The 22,380-nt window shown below is 42.7% G+C and overlaps 1 protein-coding gene across 1 annotated transcript in view; it reads left to right on the top strand.

Moving 5' to 3' along the window:
- Nucleotides 1-393: 393 nt before the first annotated feature.
- GLP2R (glucagon like peptide 2 receptor) overlaps nt 394-22,380 on the top strand; it is a gene marked incomplete at its 5' end in the record, with an annotated part of 65,583 nt that continues 43,596 nt past the window's right edge. Inside the window, 5 exon segments of the mRNA XM_081027803.1 lie at nt 394-450; nt 452-766; nt 8,918-9,005; nt 11,028-11,132; nt 15,541-15,662. Coding sequence (XP_080883929.1) covers nt 394-450; nt 452-766; nt 8,918-9,005; nt 11,028-11,132; nt 15,541-15,662 — 687 coding nt within the window.

Genomic DNA, 22,380 nt, shown 5'->3' with positions numbered 1-22,380 from the left:
CTGCTCTCTCCTGAGCTGGGCAACTGTTTCTCTTGAAGTCTTAGCATAAACAGAGTCCAGCGGAGGCCTGGACAACCTTGGCGGATGGGCTCAGGCCAGCCTGGACAATCTTAATGCCATAGTAAGAAATGTACCCCTCATGAAGACACCCACCTCAGAACTGGCTCAAAGCCCATCCTCTCGGGACAGCTGATCCTCAGCGCTGGAAACCGAGCGTGTCACACCCTGGTCTTGTGTCTTGAGCTGGGACTCAGGGGTGGAACCTACTGATTGTCTTGCTTTTTCTCCTTGGCCTCTGCTGAGGACGTCCCAGAAAACACAGCTGACTTGAGGAAGGTCTGGGAAAAATCTCCCTGCCTTTGTGGGGGCCGGGGTGGGGCTGAGCTACTGTTGATGAGAAACTTTGGAGATTCAGTAGATTGGTCTAGACCGGTTCAGACGCTCTTGGCGCGGTGTGGAGAGGATTTGTGCAAACATTTCCTCGCTGTACAAAGAGGAATGCAAAAGGAGGCTGCCTGTGGTACATCTTGGACTGTTAGACAAATGTGTCCGCACTTGTGAAAGTCCAGCGAGGAAGATGAGGCGGGAACCCAGCAGGGCAGGGCCTGGGAGAAGGAGCGTGGGGCCTTGGCCTGGGGTCCGTGTGCTGCCCACCGGGATCCCCGCTGCCAGGGGCGCCAGTCCTCTCCTCTCCCGCAGGAAGTGCTCTCTCCAGTCCCCTGCGAGGCCCCTCCTTGCTCTGCTGCTTCTGGTTTCCATCAAGCAAGTAAGAACAGTTTTTGTTATTATTATTGTTATTATTATCAGTTATACATATTTTCTGATTATAGAAGCAATTTAGGCCTCTCGTAGGCAATTTGGAAAATATAGAACAGTATTAAGACAATAGCGATCAACCATAATCCTAGCGTTCAGAGGTATTCACAGAGGTATTTAATATTTTGGCATATTTTCCTCAAATCCATTTTCTCTGCATTTTTTTACATAGCTAAAATGATGATGCATAAAACATTTTGTATCCTGGTTTCCCCTTTACATCATATTCTAAGCATTTCCCCATGTCAGCGTAAACTCTGTAAATAGCATTTAAAGTTGTATATATCCTTCTGTCTGCTTCTATCATTCTCGCATGTTTGATATTTAAGTTGATTGGATAGTTCCTTTTTTTCCTTTCCTTCTTCCTTCTCTTCTTCCTTCCTTCCTTTCCTCCTTTCCTTCCTTTCTTCCTTTCTTCTTTTTTCTTTCTGCTTATTATAAAAATACAGGATGTTAATTGTTTTAAAAAGTAAACTTATAAAATCCAAAGAAGTATAAATACAAACTACAACTCACTGCACTACCACCACGCAATAATCACCCTCGTTCACATTCTGTGGCTTATACTTCCAGACATTTTTTTTTTGCCATTTATTTACATATAGTTTTTTTAAAAAACAAACATAGGCTTTTTTTAATTAAATTTATTGGGGTGACAATTGTTAGTAAATTTACATACATTTCAGGTGTACAATTCTGTATTACATCGTCTATAAATCCCATTGTGTGTTCACCACCCAGAATCAGTTCTCCTTCCATCACCATATATTTGATCCCCCTTACCCTCATCACCCACCCCCCACCCCCTTACCCTCTGGTACATAGGCTTTTATTATAAATATTATCTTGCAATCTGCTCTTTCTTAACAAATATATTAATAACACAGGCTAACATTTTTATCGAACACTTATTAGGCACAAGGTCTTGTGTGATCTCATTTCATGCTCTCAGCAACCCCGTGAGGGGAGTTCTCCTATTAATCCCATTTTACAGATGACAAAACTGAGTCTGGGGAGGTTGAACATTTTTCTATATCAGTAAATGTAGCTCCGTGGCATAAGGTTTAAGGTCTTTGAGGACATATTCTAATGTATGTAACCATTCTCTTTAGTTGGGCCTTCTGGTAGCTTGTCTTATTCTTATCTAAGGACATGGGTCCTTTGCTCCATCGTTTTCAAGTTTCCATTTTTATAATGGGCTGTGATGTGAAGGGACCCCATCTCCATTCATCTGACTAGAGAAAATTCCTTGAAGAATGTTCTTTTCTTCCTTTGGTCCATGGGCAGAGTTGGTCTCTGGTTGTAGCCTCAGAATTCTAAATCACCCCTGACCCCACAGAGGGAGACTGAGATGCCAGATATCTTAAGTATTCACCCTATTGGGCTTTCTTTGATGCTAGCCCAGAACCAAATAGGCAGAAAACCCCCACTGAATTTTCTGCATCCAAATTCTCTCAGAGACTGCCTTCAAGTCCTTACTGCAGATTGTAGAGATGAACCCCATCAACGGTTCCATGAAATTCTTGCCATGGTGGCAGCCTCTTGGTGAGTGACCAGAACATTTCTGAGGGGCAGGTGACCCTAGCCTGCCTCCTACCCCAGGGCTTAATCGGTTAGTGGCAGGGCCAGAGCTGGAAAAGTTGACACAGATCTCTCACCCTTGCTTCCATTCTCTAGCTTATATGAAAACTGAATATATTCAGCTAATTGTCTAGTATTGTTCACCTTCTATCCACAATCACGTATTGATAGGCTATTGGGTGCCAACGACTGCTGCAGAGCTTAGCGTTGTGTCATAAATCACCTTGCTTAAAACCCACAAGCCTCTGAGAAAAGAATTATTACTGAACCCATTTTACAGATGGGGAACTTAAGATTTACAGGGGTTAAATGATCCCAGCGATCATGTAAGCAGTGGAGCCACTGCATCTCCTCAGGGTACTTGAGGAACTGTTCTTTCTTCCCTAGCATTCCTTGGAAGGTGTTGACCTACGAATATTTATATGTTAAAACAGCAGAATCTGCAGTGGCTCAGGCTGGCTTATGACACTGACAAAGCCATGGCTTGGCCCTTTCACTCTGGTATTTTAATAATCAATAATGTGCCTGTTAGGATGTTCCCTCCCCACTCTGCCGCCCAGTTAGTTTGTTTTCAGAAACTCTTCACTCTGTCTGTCCTGCAGTGTGTGTCTATAGTTCTGATGACCCTCCTGTTGGTTCTCTGTCTTAAACCCTGTATCTTTCTCCAAATGTTTATATTACAAGGCTTTGTGTAGACTTTTATGATGAATTTTGCTCATAGACACTTTCCCCACATGGATTATAAAGGACCGTGGTGTGTTTTTGGCAGGAAGTCTTCATAAAATTCATTTAATGAGAAATTCTCAGGGATAGTTTCATTTCTAATTCAAGCAGGGAAATAACGCTGTGGCCTCATTCTTCCTCCTCCCTTCCCACAACTCATTTAAGTTAATTAGCAGTTGCTTTGGCATAAAAAAATACTCTGTAAGGCTGTTTCAGAGGTGAATTTGTGGTTCATTCATACATTGCTGATGAGAGTGTAAAAAGGTACATATTTTTAAATTAAAAAAATTTTTTTGGCAAGGATAGATAGTTAGGTGGCACATTAATAACCCCTTTAAAAATGTATAGTCTATGACCCAGAAATTCCAATTCAAAAAATTTCTCCCAGTAAAGATGTGCTCAAATGTTTAACTATGAATATTTTTATTACAGCATCACTTTTATGATCAAACATCTAAAACAACGTAGATGCCCTCAGCTAGAGATTAAAAGAATAAATTATATTACATTCATCCATGGAAAATTATGTAGCTATTAAAATGGTGTTTTACACAATGGGGTTTATAGATGATGTAATACAGAATTGTACACCTGAAATCTATGTAAATTTACTAACAATTGTCACCCCAATAAATGTAATAAAAAAATGGTGTTTTATAAGAATCATTCTTGAAATGGAAATATATTCACAATATATTTTCTAGTGAAATAGAGGCTACAGAACAATATGATTTCCTTTTGGCTTAAAGAAAAGAAAAAAAACAAATTCATGTGTGAAGAGAGAAGAGTCTGGAAGGAGATGATAATTTCTGATTAATAAGGTTGTGATTTCATCTTCTCTTCTTTTTACTTATCTGTAATTTTAATTTTATTTAAAATTAAGTAAGTGCAGTGTATTCTTTCTATAAAAATGATATTAGAAGATTTATTTAAAACAAATCAGAAGGCTTTTTTCCACTTTTCTTTAATCTCTTCTCAGCCAAGTTAGTCATTAATGCGGGTTGACTGAGCAAGAGAAAGAAGAATCAGGATCAAGGTGGACTTTTCCAGTTAGAAAACATCCATTCATGTATCTCTTTCCTCACTACTGTGTTTGGATCTGGCTGTGACTGAACTTGGATTTGCCTCTTGAGTTTTTGGTGCCTTTAAGACAATTACCTGGGAAGAGAGTCTGAATTTGTCTGGCTCTCCTAAACTGACCAAATTTAGTGTTTAGTAGGGGTTTTTGTTTTGTTTTGTTTTTTTCTGCTTTTGACCATGCCATTAGTCATGCCACACAGCAGGGAAATAGGAAAATGTTAGTCCAGGGACAGCTCATGTATATGACAAATTTTACTGTTTCTTCCTCAGCCAGGAGGGCGCCCAACTGAGAACACATACAACATTTTATTCAAGAAAGGGTCTTACTTTTGTGACTTGGGAGATTCTGGCAGCTTATGATTTATCAACTTATCTGCTGAATTTGTAAAAAATAATACAGAGTCAGTTATGGTCCCATCAGGATGTTTATTTCTTTAAACATCCTAATGTGTTAATAAACTTTCATCTTGCCTCTTGGGCCATAACTCAGAGAGATATTAATGGAGATTTCAGACTCATTGGAAACTGAAACCAAGGGATCAATGCTAATTATTTCATCATCATTATTATTTACTGGCTGATTCCATGGTTCCCAACTGTTGTGCTAAGTTGCCCCAGGGCACTGCTGGGAACTCACAGGGGTTCTGTAAGATATTTTCATTTCTTGAGGGAAGCAGTGATCCGTGACATCTGCCAGACACTGTGCGAATTAGTAGCTCAAGGTAGTTCATGGTTTCAACATTACATCAAGCTTCATTCCTCTTGGTAATATCATATCTTTGCAAAGCTGCTGTGATACAGCTGCTTTGCACAGTTGCTGTGATAAAAAGCAAGGAATGCACAAAAATCGATGTGGAACAAAGATGGCGGTGTCCAATCTGAGTCTTAGGTTTGAGAAGTTGTGTGACCCCAGTAGGCACTAAGTTGTTTGGATGTAAATACTTGTTAAGTTGTTTAGACCTGCCTACTTAATAAGTGGGACTTTAGATACTTCTTTTGGCCTAGGCGTGCTGTGGAATAATTATTGAGACACTAAAGACACCGCACCATGAATTGAGAAAGTTTGGGACCTTCTAGTCTAATGATGACCATACTACTTTTTCTTCAAAAAGTTGGCTGTGTGATTCTCTGAAAAGATATGCAAAGGAACTACTCACAGACCCCATTATGAATGTCATAGTATTGGGGGGAGAGGGAGCATGCTGGGCCGAGGAGGGGGAGGGTAGATTGCACCAATTACTCGAGGTGAAAACTAGCTACCTGGTAAGCCCATAAAAAATTTTGTTTTGTTGTTTTGTTTTGGCTGAGTGTGTACGTGCATATGTGTGTGTGTGTATTTGAATGGCTTTCTGTGTAACATCTCCCCAATTTACAATAGACTCCTCCACTCCCTCTTATTATACTTGTCTTACCTCATTCTTTCAGGTTTTCTACTTGGCCCAAGAAAGCATTTGAATTTGTTAGCCCTGTGAGAGGAGATAAAGCCTCAAATCCAACTAATTAACTGGGCAATCTTAGCCCAGATTACATATTTAACACCTCTCGTGTTCATGTTCCCCTTCCCCCACTCCACCCACAATTGTGCCTGTGTTTCTTTAGCTGGAAAATGAGAGAGAATGAGGACAATAACTCCAGCCCTGTGCTAATGGTTTGTGTTCAGAGATGAAAGGCATATCTCAACCACCGATGACAGTATGTGATGTGCCATAGGAATCAGTAGTGTGTGGGGTCACAGGGCACTGAGGAGCGGGGTTACTAGCTCAAGACTTCAGTGAGAGAAGTGGTCAAGTATGACAGGGGTCAGTAGGTTTGAGCTGCATCTTGACAAATGAATAGAGACTGAGACAGGTGAAAACGAGGGTGGAAGGGAAGTACCAGTGGAAAGTGCAAAAATGTACTGTCATGAAGGAGTATGACTAGAGTTGAGAGACTTGGGACTGGGTGGCTGAGATGTTAAATCTCAAGTTAACGAGGCCACAAGAAGCCTTCAGGCAAGAAAGCCCTGTGCTCAGTCTGCTGTTGGATTTATTATCACTCTGAAACAGTATGGAGTGGGGATTGTGGCACCAAGACAGAGATGGAGGAAATGGGAGGCAGGGTTGGACAAGAGAGAAATTTAAGAGAACAGAATCTGGTGCCTAGATGGATGTGGGGGTGAAGGAGAGGGAGGAGTCAAGGACAAGTGCTGGTTTCTGGTTTGTGACTATGAGGACAGTGGTGCCCATACTGAGCCACTGGGGGAAGCGCCTGTTTGGAAACAGAGGATGACAGGGTCAGAATGCCCCTTAACCTTGTATGCCAGCTAATTATACACAGCTGACCCTTGAGCAACATGGGTTTGAACTGCGTGGGTCCACTTATGTGTGAATTGTTTTCAATAAATACCTGTACTGTTTCGATCCATGGTTGAGAGTCCACAGATGTCAAGGGCCAACTGTATGCATTGATCTACGAGATTTTATATAGGGGACTTGAGCATCCAGAGTTTGGTATCTGCAAGGGGTCCTGGAACCAGTCCCCTGTGTATACTGGGGACAACTAAGTTTTTGGAGAGTCAACATTTGTACATGGATTTTTGACTATGGGGGGTGTCAACAACACTAACCCCCCCCCACCGGGTTGTTCAAGGATAAACTGTAATCACCTTATCTTTAGGAGATTCTAAGTCCTTTAGGGAAGAGAATGTGTCTTGTTCATTTTTGTGTCCCCTTTGATTCCTCCCTAGTGCAAAGCCTGGCACACAATAGGTGCTCAATAATGATGAGTAAACTGAAGGGAAAAGAGCCTTTTTAAAGCCAAAAGAAGTGGTACAAATACACAATTAGAAGTTGTTAGACAACTCAATTGTCTAGAAAGCCCAAAAAGCACACCTGTGTGTCCAAGGTTTTATGGGATGGAATAGATAAATTAGAAAGAAAAAAGTCCCAAAGCTTAGTACAGTAGCAGAGTATCTGTTTGCTCAGTGTCGTTGGCTCTGACCCACAAGCACCTGGGCAGGACGGGGCAGGTCCCTGCAATTCCTCTGGTCCTTCTTTGATACATGATTGAGCCCTCTTAATGTGCTCGCCTCTCTTAGAGATCCACATGGTCTTAAAAGCATGCAACTATTCATCTGGTAGGGTGTGAAACATCAAGCATAGCATATTGTATCCTCTTAAAATGTCAACCTCACTTGAAGATTTTGTAAAAACTCTTTCATATTTGCATTAAAATCAATATGATGAGATTATAGAGTGGTGTATTTCTTGTGTGGGTTGTGTGTGCCCCTCTGTTGTAGTTGAGCCTCGGTTGCTGTCTGCATGTCAATGGAGGGCTTGATCCTCAGGCTGATGGGTTGTGAGGACTGGCCGTAACTACAGCAGAGGAGCTATTGTGCAGGGCTCTGGTGCCTTCCCAGCCTGTTCTTTGAGTGTGTCATCTGCAGAGGCAGCCGGATGGTGCTCCAGCTCAGTCTGAAGATGGCCACCAGGTGTGCCAGCCCTGGGGCCTCCTGGGAGGGGCTTCACCAAAGGCCAAGTTCAGCTGAAATTTGTGCCTGCCAAGGGCCACCTGGAATGAGCCACAAAGCAATTTCTCAGGTGACTGCCACTCACACTGGGCTTGGAGGTGCTTGAGAGAGGCTAAGCTGTGAACTGAGGCTGGCTGCTACTAGTGCCAGGCTTGGGGCTGCATAGAAAGAAGTATGGGCATGCAGAGGCTAGATGTTGCTTGTTTGGGGTTTATGGACCTTTGAGAAATTTTGGGAATATCTACAGCATGAGCCAAGAGAGCCTCTTTGCATGGAAAAGCCACCAGAAGTGTGTTGTGTGGGCTTGAAGATTGGGTGGGAGAGGGTGTCAGAGAATCACCAGGGCAGGGCAAATGGTGTTAGCCAGGTTAATGGAGACTCAAATATGGTGGCTGCCTGTGTCTGCAAGCCTGTAGTGGGGAAGGCTCAACAAAGGAACTATGGCTTCTGCTTGCACTTCTGTCTGGGAGAAAGCTGACCCTCCAGCCCTCTTCCTGAAGCCAGACAATTCAGTTCCTCCCCATATGTCCCTAGTACCTTTCAAGCTGCTGTCCCAGTGCTGGAGCTCAGAACTTGTGATTCCATCAGTAAGTAAGTCCATGTGTAGGCACTTTAAGAGGAACACCTGGAACTCTAGCCACTAGCTATCCTCCATCTCACCCAGCCACAATCTCCTCTGGTTTTCACAGACAGAAGTTATGGGGACTTCTCTCCCCGGCAATGGAACACTAGTCTGGGAAGCCTGGTGTGGGGCTGGGACCTCTTGCTCCTCTCGGGGAACCTCCACAACCAAGATATCCCTCCCGGTTTTTAACTGACACATGCAGATGTGCAACCGGCCAAGTTTGAGTCTCTGCCCCTCCTACCAGCCTCGAGGTGGCTTCTTCTGTATGACCTTAGTTGTAGGACTTCTGTTCAGCTAGACTTCAGGTGATTCTCAATGATGGTTGTTCTGTAGTTTAGTTGTAATTTTGATGTGGTCATGAACGGAGGCAAGCACAGTGTTTACCTACTCTGCCATCTTGACCAAAAATCCTATATGTACCTTTTGAATAGAACATAAGATGCAAAAGAAATTCTGTTTCTTGGAGCAGGCCATTACAGACACTTCAGTTGAAAGGTCTGAGAATTATGGTGTGAGATGAGAACAAGGCCACCCCTGTGCCTACAGCTAACTGGGCCTCTCAAACACAGCTTTTTTCTGCTCAGGTTACAGGATCTCTCCTTGAGGAGACAACTCGGAAGTGGGCTCAGTACAAAGAGAAGTGCCTGAGAGACTTACTCAAGGAACCTTCTGGTAAGCACATATATTAGTTATCTATGGTTGTGTAACAAATAGCCCCAAAGCTTAGTAGCTTAAAACAAAAATAATCATTTATTATCTCTCACAGTTTCTGTGGGTCAGGAATTCAGACAGAGCAGGGGATGGCTTGTTTCCGCTCTACAATGTCTGCAGTTTAGTAGAAAGACTCAGAGGCTGGGGGCTGAAATCATCTGCAGGGTTGTTCACACCCATGTCTGCTGGTTGATGCTCACTCTCAGCTGAGAGTTGAGCTGGGACTGTTGCCCAGAAAGTGTCCACATGGCCTCTCCATATGGCCTGGGCTTCCTCACAGCACACTGGCTGGGTTCCAAGGGCTCGCATTGAGCAGAGGCCAGGTTGCCTTTTATGACCTAGCCTCAGAAGCCACTTCTGCCGTGCTCAGTTGGGTCAGACAGTTCTAACGGCCTACCCAGATTCGAGGGCAGGGACGATAGACCACCACCTCTCCTCGTAAAAGAACACATGAGATGTGATACATAAGCGTGTGGCCATCCTTGATAAAAGCCATCTGTCACAGCACATTCACCACCCAATCACATGACATGAGCAACCTAGTGTGTGATAAACGGAGTGGTGGGGGTTGGTAGGTGAGGGGGGTGAGTGGTCCTGAGTCTCTCATAGTGTTAACTGAAACTGAGTCATAACGTTTTTCTTATCCAGGTCTGTACTAAGTTTAGAGCATTCTAGCAAATTTTTTAATAGTTTGATCAGTCCATGGCCTCCTTTACCCACATGCTGCCTCTTTAGGGACATCCAGATTCCTCCTTTGAAAAATAGCAATGGCAATAAAAAAGAAAAAATAATCAGGAGCATTGGCTCACTGTCTCTGTGCACTGGGGACTGTGGATGAAAGCTGCCCCCTCTTCGTTCCGCCAGCTTCTTTCAGATCATTTCATTCAGGGGCCCGAAGGTTGACAGGGCACTATAAACCCTCTTTCTTTTCCTGACTCAAAAGCAGTGACAGCATTCGAGCCATACCAGTCTCCCTGTAAGTATTCCTTCAGCCCAGGCAGCCAGCAGTCACCATTTGATCTGTTACAAGAACATCTCTCACTTGGGGGAATGCTGTTCTCTAAGATCAAAGTGGCCAGGTGTTCTACCTGGAGCCATGCTTCAAGCAGCTCAGCCAGATGAGCCTCACCCAGACTGGGTGCTGACACCTGGCAGCTAGGTCCGAAAGGTGCCCCAAACTAGTGTATTACCTAGCAGATCTGTATTTAGAGGGCCTTGACGCAAGTAACCTGGCTGTTCACCCTGAGTTCTAGCCTAGTAGGGAGCAGATGGTTGGGAATGATGCTTGGTTTCCAGCAGTGAGGGGCCTGCAATATGGACATTTGGGATTCAGCCTGAAACCCTTCGTTTGAGTCTGGGAAGCCTTTAAGGCTGCAGCTTATGTCAGTAGCTTCTCATTGCCAAGCACTGGGGTGTAAATCACTCCCTAAGCTTGAGATGGCTCCAATATTTCATCATGATCATTAGATTAGTCTTCAAAGAGAGAAACGTGACCAGATAGTGCTTGTGCCAAGTACACATGACAAAGAACTTTAATTCTGCAGGTACCCTTATATCCACGGGTTGTTTTGCACATTTCCTGGTAAGGGTGCTCCAGGATCTAATTGATAAAGGTTTGACAATTATCTAGTTAATTACGGAACATAAAGTGCTGGCTAAACCTCCAAGTGTCTGTGAGTTTCTGTGAGAGTTCAGTTCATGTAAAGTAAACCCAAATCAGCATGATGTGCACATTGAAATACCTGACCAGAGGTCAAGTTGGGTAGACAAAGCGACAGTGCTTGGGGATGGATTAAGCATTCCTGTTCTCCCCACATTGTTCCTCATTCTTGACCCATCTGGGACACCCATGCTGGTTCCTGCACAGGTTTCTCCAGCTTCCAATGCTAGGAAGGAGGGCTCTGGGCTCCTGGGGCCTGTGACTCTATCAGTAGACCCAGTGCTTCAATAGTACTGTTCATTTGTCCCTGCTTCTCTCCACAGGTATATTTTGTAATGGGACCTTTGATCAGTATGTGTGCTGGCCTCATTCCTCTCCGGGAAACGTCTCTGTTCCCTGCCCTTCCTACTTACCTTGGTGGCGTGAAGGTAATATGTCTTATTTGATCAATTTCTGGCAGTTTTCTTGAAGGCTGGTCCCTCCTAGGTGACCAGCCAAGGAGCGGTTAGAGAGAGGGTCCTGCCAAGTGCTTTTCTCAAGACTTCTTCCACAAAAGTTCTCCTTCTAAGCTGTCATTAGTACATGTTTCTTCTTCTCTCGGCTTCTCCTCTTGTCTTCCTGCTTCTTCTGTGCTGGGATGTTCCATGAATATGAATCTTCTTTTCTATGATGATGATAGAGTCTAGGTCTGGCTTCCAAAGAATTTGCTGCAATGAGGGTAAGAATTATCACCACCATGGAAAGGAGAAAAGGATGGGGGAGAAAGATTGGGACATTCACCTTTATGCAACTTTGGCTTGTCAGATAAAGAGGAAAGACTTCAAAACTCCCCTTGTAATGGCATTGGAAGGAGATATTATTGAACTGGTGTTTTTAACCCCATGGGACTTGGATCAAGAATTAACCACTCAAGTTTCTCTGATCTTGCTTAAAGGAAGTGACTATTGTTCAGGACTTCAGAATGATATCCCACCCCGACCTTCCCCAGCAACTCAGCCTCTTATTGTTTTACTGGAAAAAGAGAGAAACAGTTACTGGTTAGAACTCTTCTGACTTTGACTAAAGACCGTGGACAAATCTAAGACCAGGTGAACTATTCTCAAGAAACATAAGCAGTTACAAAGTTCCAGGCAAAACAAAGTGAAAATGGGTTTCTAAGGAGGCAACATGGTGGCATTTTATATTTAACTTCAGCCCAAGAAATGTTCACGTCAGGTAAAATTTGGTTTCAATTTTTTGAGGCCTCTAGTGCAAAGAGAGAGTTTTGAAGGAAGATGCATTTCTGGATGGGAGAGCTACTGACATATTTTATGAAACTGTCTTCTGGTGAGATCCAGTGGAATTAGGAGACGGGAAGATGTGAGATTCAAGGGAAGGGGAAAAGGAAGATACCAGACAGCTTGCTGGACCTGCAGGGTCAGATCAGGGAGGAAGAAAGAGCACTGAATGTGGAATCAGGAGCCTAGAGGTTAGACCCCATCCCGCTATTCTATACTCAGACTTTTGGCCAATTGCCAGGGCCCTCCACAGTGGTTTTCTTGTAAAATTGAAGTGAATAATAGCTAACTCTTAAGGTTGTCTTGAGGAATAAATGAGAAGGCATGCACAGAGTCAGCCACACAGTAGGTGCTTTGTAAATGGGAGCTGAGGCTGAGGCTGAGTTCGAGCCCTTTGGACTCTTTCAGGTCTCTGAGGCCCCAAATGTTTGTGGACTCCTTAATGGCATGTGGAATAGATCACCCCTGCCCAGCCCCACCGTACCTCTCTTCCTTCCCAAGAGCTGAAAATAGAGGTCCTTTTCACTGCAAGAGAAAACATGATCAAAAACCCAAACTTACAAAGAAGTAGAGTTAAGCCTTTTTTAAAAACAGAATGGGTTCTGGGCTTTTCAAATATACGAAGGGGAGTGAGTTTCACAAAAGACAGGAAGTTGCTTTTCCACTCAACCTTTCGTACATTAAATCTTTAGAATCAAAATGGGTCCCTGAAGTGAAAGAAGAATGTGGAGCCAGTAGACAAGAAGGGATGGAGAAGCATTCTTGTGAGATAAGATTAGAGAGAGGAGCAATATAATATGAGAAGGGAGCTTGTGTACTGTTGGAAATCAGCTATAGTGACATATAAGGCTGAGTATGAGGTTGGGGCCTGATTGCTTAGGAAGTTATATATTACACTAAGGGTTTTAAACTTTCCTCTGTAGAGAAAGATTCTGTGGAGCTGCCGAAGGCATTAGGGCATGAGAAGGACGTGACGAGATTTGTGGTGTCGGGAGATGACATTGGTAGCCTGTGACAGGCTGAGACAGGGAGGGGCATCAGGGATGCAAGTTTGGAAGCTAACTGCAGTGGTCCATAAAAAGAGATTATGCGAATGTAGATTCAGGCAGAGGGAAGAGGTTGGAGAGAAGAGGAAAAAGTTAAAAAAATATTGGAGATAGAACAGTCAGGACTTATCATCAGGTGAAGTGAGAATTGAGGGACAGAGAGGAGTGGGAAATGGAGGAGAAAAGCATTCTCAAATTCCACCTGACCCCACTGATACTCAGCCCTCCTCTGGTTGGTAGCCAAGTCTCCTGGTCCGTCTTCCCCTCCATTTCCCCAGCTGCTCATCATCACTCTCAGCCATGGCTCCTCAGCTCCTCACTGGTCCAGCCACCTTCACAAAGCTTTCTAAAATGCACATTGGATTATGTTGGCCCATCTCAATGGTGCTCAAGACCTTCCATCACCTGGCCCTGCTGACCTCTCTAGCATTTTCTCTCACCTCCACTTCAGCCAAATAAATAACTCCCAGGCTCCTACACCTGCCTAGCTATTCCTGTCCAGTGCCTTTGTCCACACTTTTCTGTCTACATAGGCTGCAATAACATATAAACCCAACTTTAACCCTCAGCTTGAAACTTCATTCTTCTAGAAAATTTCTCTTACTACTCCCCCAAGGGCAATGGCCCCCTGCATTTCTGAGGCCTCTTACGTACTTGTGCAGTCTTAGCATCTTAGCATTTACAACACCTTATGACACCTTTATTTGCACGTTGCCTCCCCCCACTAGACTTGGAGTTGTGCCTTCTTCACCTTTGCATGCCCAGCACAGGGCTGGCATGAAGAACACAAGTGTCAGGTGATATTATTGTCATTCATTCATTCAACAAACATTTATTGAACACCTACTGTGTACTGAGCATTATTTTAAGTGCTTGATATTTTAATGACCAAACAGAATAAAATTGCTCTCCTTGGGGGGGACTCACATTCCAGCAGCAGAGACAGACAATAATCAAAAAACATCATAAATAAGTAACGTATAGAGTGTTTGAATGTGATGTATTTTAAACAAGATGGGGAGGGGTGGGAGGGTTGGAGTAAGGGTAGTGAGTTGCTGTTATACATTGGGAGATGAGGCTTTGAGACAAGGTGATGTGTTAATGAAAACTTAAAGGAGGTAAGGGATTTAGCCAATAGGGGAAGAGAAGGAGTCAGTGAGTGCAAATTGTGCACTATTTGGGCGTTATGTCTGGTGTACGCCATAAAAAGCAAGCAGGCCAATGTTGCTGGAGTGAAGGGGGAAGAGAAGCAATAGAAGGTTACAGCAGAGAGCCCTGGGGCCAGACCTTAGAGGGCTTTGTGGGAGACCCTCACTTGTTTTCAGAGAGCGCTTTGATGATTTGGGGTGAGGCTTGACGTAATGTGGCTGACATTTTATTCAGCTCACTCTGACTGCTGGGTTAACTGTAGAGAAGGGGCACAAGTATTGAAGGTATTCACAATAATCCAGGTGAAAGATATGGGTGGTTCCAGTTAGGGTGGTAATAGGAACTGAAAAACAGTGCTCAGATTCTGGATGTATCTGACGGTAGAGATGACGAGATTAGCTGATGAAGGGTATGAGAGACAGAAAAAAAAACAAGGATGGCTCCAAGGTTTGGGGCCAGAAAACTGGTACGATGGGTTTGCCATCCACTGAGGCAGGAAAATATGTGGATGGAGCAGGCTTGAGGAGAAGATGAAGAGTTTGATTGGGGGGGGGGTGTTGTTTGAGACATTAATTAGACACCCTAACAAAGCTGTCAGGTGGGTACGTGGAAGTACGATGTGGGGATCCATTCATTAAATTCAGCAAATAGTTATTTTTGTCCCACTACATGCAGGATTAGGAGTAAGAAGTTCCAACAAATTTTCATTTTTCATTTGCAAGTCCAGTCCCTTGTCATCCAGGTAAAAGGAATAGATGTGACTGGGTCACCAATGGCCATTACCATGGAAAGAATACTTTGACCATCATATGCACAAACACACTTTCATTTAGTCCTCTCCCGAACTGTGGAGGGTCAGTATCATTATTATCCCCTGCTTTGATAAAGAAACTGGAAGGCCCAAAGAGTGGGAGAGCCAGGCCCAAGGCCACAAAGCTTGTACACGGCAGAGCAGGCTTCGTCCACCACTCTCTCTTCTTCAGGGCACCACCTCTGAGCATCAGGAAGAGATGCCCCGCCAGCAAGTGCCAGCAGCCCCACCCAGTAGCCATCTCCCAGCTGGCCTGCCCCTTGGAGGGCTGTTACATCTCTAAGTCACCAGGGGCTGTTCTAGCTTCAGAGATTTTGATAAACACGGAAGCCATTAGTGGATCATGATTTGTTATGAAATGTAGAGGCTTTCGTGTTTTTCTTTCTGTCCCAAATAAACAGTAGGGATGTTAATGAGCCCCCAAAAGGGGAAGTGAAAATCCCTTTTCCCTGGGATTTTCCACAGCTTTGCAGTAAGGACTAGGGCCTTACCACGTGCTCAGGGAGCGGGCTGTGTGTTCTGACCTTTCCCCCAGAGCTGTGTTTACTTTCAGAGAACACAGGAAGGGCCTACAGACACTGCTTGGCTCAGGGCACTTGGCAGCTGCTGAAGAACTCCACAGATATTTGGCAGGATGACTCAGAATGCGCTGAGAACCACAGCTTCAAAGAAAACGTGAGTCTGCCTGGCTCGGTGATAATGCGCCCCAGGGCCCAAAATACTCTCTGTCAGAGCCCCCACATGGCAGGCTGGCTTTTGGGGCCACACAGAAAGCTTTCCCCCAGCTTGTCTGCCCTAGACTCACTAAGGGCAAGTCCTCAGTCACACAAAACAGCACCCCTTCTGGCAGCCACTGAATTTCTTCTAATTCTAGGGTGAAATGTGAATCCCTGAGGGAAGTCAACCTTTTAGCTTTGGTCCTAGTCTTTTCACTTGCTGTTCCCTCTGCTTGGAACACCTCTCTCCAGCTCTTCTGCAGCTTCTCCTTCTTGTCATTCAGGTTTCAGTTCAATGTCTCCTTCAAAGCGAAGTCTTCTGTAGCCAGCCCATCAAGAATGGCTGTCACAGTCACTTTCTACCACTCTCCCCACCACCCCGATATAGTCCCTTTGCAGCTCCTGTCACTCTCCGACATGCTCCTGTGTTTGCTTATTTGTTATCTAGTCCCCTCGTTAGAATGTGGACTGAATGGTAGCAGGAGATGTGAGCGTCTAAGAGAACACACGCTAAACACAGGGGTTCCAAGGTGAAGGTCAAAGGCCAGACAGCCCGACTTCCTTCCAGACTCTTTGCTTCCTAGCTCTTCATACCTACACCCTTCACCTCTACATGACCCTGCTTCTTCATCCATTCCATGGGGGTCATATTTATTGTGTGTGATCTCTGCGAGGATACAAAGAATTAACAGACACACAATTCTTCTGAGAGACCCTGACCCATAGTCAGCATGCCATATGTAGAACTGACTGTTCTGTCACCAGGACCCAGCACAGTAACTGGGCGATAAATCATCATAGCTACTCAGCCAATGTTGGCTGGGTGAACAAACAAATCTATACTTCAGACCTCTCTGCACACATTTTCTTTCCAGGATCCTATTTTGCAGTCCCTTCAGGTACGGCTCTCCTCCCCCAAAGATCTCCTGTTTGTACAAACCCGGCCCACCTTCCTTCAAAGTGAAGTGCAAAAGGCAGCATGGACGAAGAAAAAGGACTTTGGGAATCAGACAGATATCTAGGGCTGCATCTTGGTTTCTTTTATTCAGACACACAGGTAGTGTGGTAGATTTTTGCACTAGCCACTGGGGAAAAACAGTGAAGAAGGTATAGACATTGCCTTCAACAAGCTCTGAGTCTCACGGGGCATAGGGACACGGTGGAGATCATGAGAGATATCACCTTAAAGAGTTCGGACTTTGCACCAACAAGTAGGCGAGGGACATACCTCTGATTATGCTTCGAAATAACCGCTCTGGCAAGTTGGAGAGAGGTCAGGAGTGGGGCCAGACTTGAGGCAGAGGCAGGAGAACAAGGAGAAGCCATTGCAGTAATTCAGCCCAGAAGTGGAGAGAACGCCAGTAGGGGTGGAGAGAGGAGGGGGGAGGCTAGATTTATAGGTTACAGAGCAAGGAAACAATATGATCAGAGGCTGGGAGTGGGGTGAGAGGGTAGAGTCAAAGGCTATAAAAATCTCAGGTTGGCTTGGGCCCATGAGAAGCTTTGAAGTTCCCTACACTGACACAGGGAAGAGTCCTTGCCCTTTCATCTTTCCTGGGTTCTAGATATTTCACTACTGAATTATTTGCCCTTACTTGAGACTACAAACCACATCCCATCTCCTGCCCCTATGCTGTGGCTCACTCCTTTCATAATTTAGCTCGATTTTGAAATTCTTTAGCTTTCTTAAGTCCTTTTAACATTTTTCCATCAGATGGTAAAGATATTTTAATAAAGGTTGGGGATGGGGAGAGGTAAGGAGTTCAGTTCTAGAAATAATAATCGTGTGACTTAAGCCTACAACTTCTCTCCAAACCTCCCTGAAGTGGGGTTGACAGTGCCAACCTTGTACAGGCTGGTGTGAGGTTTGGTGGGGCAATAGATGCAGAGTGAACCCCCCAGGTCCTGGCACCCACTGGCCACTCGATAATTATGATCACTGCATTTTATCTCCTCAGGATGTTTTTCCTGGTCCCAACAAACAGTGATCACAGTCCACTTGTCAATGTGGTTTTTGTGTCTGAAGGTGGCTTTTCTAAAGTGGCTTCTTTGGGTTTATTTTTTAAATATATAATATTTTCTTTGACTTACAAAAATAAAAATGTTAATTTTTCTGTTAAAATATTTTATATATATGTATATACACATACACACATATATAATATATATATACACATATATATATAAATTTTAATACTATTAAGTAGGTCTTTGAATAATTTTTGGTGCCACTTACAAACTAGTTATTTCAGTGCAGTGTGAAAGGTGAAATGATTTCATATGTCACACTGCATTAATACATTTAAGATATTAGATGCTTTAAATATATTAAATAGTTGCTAGAACAAGCAAATGTTTAATTCTTAAATTATTCTAGTTCATGGAATGTGTCAAACTTATCTGGTGAGTCTTAATTTTTTTGAATAAGTTAATACTATTTTCATCAAGTCTTCAATTTAAACTTAAAATCAAATACTTATTGACATATTTCATGTTGAAGTCACAATACTAATTCTAATCCTCTAATATGCTATACTCTCAAAGTAGTTATACCAATTACATACATGTTGTGCAAACAATTTAAAAAGTCTCTATATGAGGGACCAATAAAAGGATGGATATGGGATGACACCAAGTCACGTGTTGACAGTAGAATGGAGGTGGTGGCTCTGCAGGCGCTCTTTGTAAAATTCCTTTAACTTTGCTGTGTGTTTGACCCACCCCCGTGTGGCTCAGTTCCTTCAGAGCCCAGTGGGAGCTGGCATGCCCTTGGCTTTCCTAAGTCTGTCCTATCTTCCCATCAGGAATGAAGAGCCTCCCATTGCTTCCTCTACATCTGCAGGGCATTTGTTCTAAACCTCTTTTTCACTTTATTACTTGATTTGAGTTGACAGAATTCTGTGTTCCTTATCCAGCTTTACCACGTGACAGGTCACACCTCTTAAAGGTACTAAAATGATTCCTGTGTCTGGATTGGATTCAGCTAATCTCAAGAATTTGACTTTCATCCGGGACACCAGACTCATACTAATTACACAGCTTGAATTAGGCAAACGGAATGTATTTCTCATCTTCCCTCCTGGACTAAGTTGCTTGAGAACAATAACAAAATCATAGTTATATCTGAATATGCACCTCCCCCTGGCCAGATCTGGGATGTACAAAAGCCTTTGCATACAGTGGGCACTTAATAAATACTGAATGAGTAGATTTCACAAATTCTGAGTGAGTGGGTCTGTCGTGGGGCCTAGGCATCCATACTGGTGCTAAAGTTCCCCGAATGATTCTAGTGTGCCTCTGAGGCTGGGAACTAAGCCTTTAAGGAGGAATTCACCAGCAGGTGTGTGGTCTCTGGTGCTGTTTCCGAGCTTCGGTCTGCAGTGGCCCAAGTCGGCAGACAAGGACGGCAGAACAAGATTTGAAAACTGCACTTTCCAAGACAGGGAATAAAGAACTCTCTTTAGAAAAGTCAAAACAAGGGCATTGCCTCATCCCCTCTGCAAGTGGCTGTATTTCCAAGAATTCAAATACTTAAAAAAAAACCCAACAACTTCTAGCCATGTTTACCTGTGTTTCTAGTAGAGGGTTGAACTTTTGCCCAAAAAAGGCCAGTATTAGTAAATCTTTGCCCTTCGGAGTTCTGGCAAACAAAATATGTTATGTTCTTCCAACTGACAAAACACTGAGGGTCTTTATGCATTTTAAATGGTACTTTTTAAGGAGATTGTGTACGTGTATGCATATGTGTATGTATATGTAAGTGTATGTGTGTATATGTGTGTGTGTATGTATATGTGTGCACATGAATAACCGTTAACAAGTATGTTTAGATTTGTTGGTACAGAATTGTGTTTAGTAGAGTTCAAATAAATTATCTTGCTTTACTTCAAGTTGTTTTCTTTGCCTTTAAAAAAGTGCTTTCTATTCTCAAATACAGAATTTCATTGATATATAATTGAATATGTATAATTTTAATGGTAAATTTTAATTTTATATATAACATAATATATATCAATTGATATATATCTGGTTTTTCCTAATATTTTATTTTGAACTATCCAAACATAGAAAAGTTAAAAGAATAATAAAATAAACACTCATAGATCTGCTCTCTAGATACAAAATGTATGAGCATTTTGCCATATTTGCTTTCTTTTTTTCTTAATTTAAATTTATTTATTGGGGTGACAATTGTTAATGAAATTACATAATTTCAGGTGTACAATTCTGTATTACATCAACTATAAATCCCATTGTGTGTTCACCACCCAGAGTCAGTTCTCCTTCCATCACCATATATTTGATCCCCCTTACCCTCATCTCCCTCCCCCCACGCCTCTTACCCTCTGGTAACCACTAAACTATTGTCTGTGTCTATGAGTTTTTGTTTCTCATTTGTTTGTCTTGTTTTTGGTTTATATACCACATATCAGTGAAATCATAGGGTTCTCTGCTTTTTCTGTCTGACTTATTTCGCTTAGCATTATATTCTCAAGATCCATCCATGTTTTCACAAATGTTCCTATATCATCTTTCCTTAACGCCGAATAGTATTCCATTGTGTATATATACCACAACTTCTTTATTCATTCGTCTATCGAAGGACATTTTGGTTGTTTCCATGTCTTGGCCACCGTAAACAAAGCTGCAATGAACATTGGAGTACACGTGTCTCTATAGAGAAATGCTGTCAAATTTTTTGAGTAGATACCCAGGAGAGCGATTGCTGGGTCGTATGGTAATTCTATTCGTAATTTCTTGAGGAACCTCCACACTGCCTTCCATAGCGGCTGCACCAGTCTGCATTCCCACCAACAGTGTATGAGAGTTCCTTTTTCTCCACAGCCTCTCCAACACTTGTTGCTATTTGTCTTGTTGACGATAGCCATTCTGACTGGGGTGAGGTGATATCTCATTGTGGTTTTTATTTGCATTTCTCTGATGATTAGTGATGTTGAGCATTTTTTCATATGTCTATTTGCCATTTGTAAGTCCTCTTTGGAGAAATGTCTCTTCAGGTCCTCTGCCCATTTTTCAATTGGGTTGTTTGTTTTTTTGTTGTTGAGTTTCATGAGTTCCTTGTATATTTTGGATATTAGACCCCTATCGGAGGAACTGTTTGCAAAAATCTTCTCCCATTCGGTCGGTTGCCTCTTTATTTTGTTGATGGTTTCTTTTGCTGTGCAGAAACTTTTAAGTTTCATATAGTCCCATTTGTTTATTTTAGCTTTTACTTCCATTGCCTTTGGAGTCAAATTCATAAAATGCTCTTTGAACCCAAGGTCCATAAGTTTAGTACCTATGTTTTCTTCTATGCAGTTTATTGTGTCAGGTCATATTTGCTTTCTGTCTCTCTCTTTCTGAAATATTTGAAAATAATTTGCAGACATCGTGAAATTTCACCCCTAAATATTCATCCGGTATTTCCAAAGATTAAGGACACTATTCCACATTATTATAATATCCTTGTTTCAACTAAATAAAGTTAGCAGTAATTTCATCCTATCAGTGAATTTTTCATCCATATTCAAATTTCTCCAATTGTTCCCCCCAATTTTTATAGCTTTTCTTCCCTGGGCCAGGATCTCATCCAGGTTCACATATTACATTTAGTTTGAGATCACTTTAGTATCTTTTAATCTAGAACCGTCCTTCCATGCCACGCCCCCCCGACCCTGCCACCCCTCAACATTGGATTTCTACTTTGGAAGAGACCAGAAGAACTTTATTGTAGAATGTCACACTACCTGTATTTGTTTGACTGTTTCCTCGGATTGTCATCAATGTGCTCCCCCATCTTCTGTATTTCCTGTAAGCTGAAAGTTAGGCTTAAAGGCTTGACAAGATTCAAGGTAATCCTCGCAGGTGCTGTGTATGTTGTATAGCATTGTACCAGGAGATCAAAACGTCAGGTGTCACACTATAATGATGTTATGTTTGATCACTTGGTCAAGGTAGCCACAGCCAGATCTCTCCGTGGTAAATGTACAGTTATCCTCTTGTATTTGGCCAGTAATTGGTGGCGTGATACTTTAGTACCATGTGTTTATCTTGTACCCTCACAAACTTTCATCAGTGTTTTCATCTTCATTAATGATGCTTGCTTGAATTGATTCAAGCTCTATCATTCCTTCTACATTTCGTAGCTGGCAGTCTTCTGAAAGACCGCCTCCTTCTACCCTCCTTTTTTGAATATCAGTATGGACTTACAGATTGCTTTGTTCATTTATACTTATTATTCTTTTTGATGCTCAACGTTTTGTAGATTTAGTTAGTGAAATCCCTTCAAACTGACTTTGGTGTACTTTGGTATAATCCCATTTGTCTTGTAGCAGTTCCTTATTTTCTGACACAAGAAACTAGTCCAAGCTCATCTTGTATTTTACCTGTTCCAAGCCCAGATCAGCTATATCTTCAAAGAGTCCTGGCTTCTTCAAATGGGGGAATGGTAGTAGAAATCAAGATCTAAGCGCTAGGTGTTCTCATTCCCACAACTAGATCCTAGGACCTTTCAGTGTACAGACTTAGGAATAAAATATTCTCTACAATCAAGATTTCACTTCATACTGATAATTCTGATTTAAAGTTCACATTTAGGACTTTTCCTTGTCTCCTTTTATTTTGTATTATGTATCTTTCCTCTTTCAGTGAAAATTGCTTCCTAATAACATTTTCAT

Source organism: Rhinolophus hipposideros (assembly GCF_964194185.1).
Source record: "Rhinolophus hipposideros genome assembly, chromosome: 20".
Lineage (NCBI taxonomy): Eukaryota > Metazoa > Chordata > Mammalia > Chiroptera > Rhinolophidae > Rhinolophus > Rhinolophus hipposideros.
The sequence above is the reverse complement of the archived record's forward strand: the minus strand, read 5'-3'. Positions and strand labels throughout refer to the sequence as shown.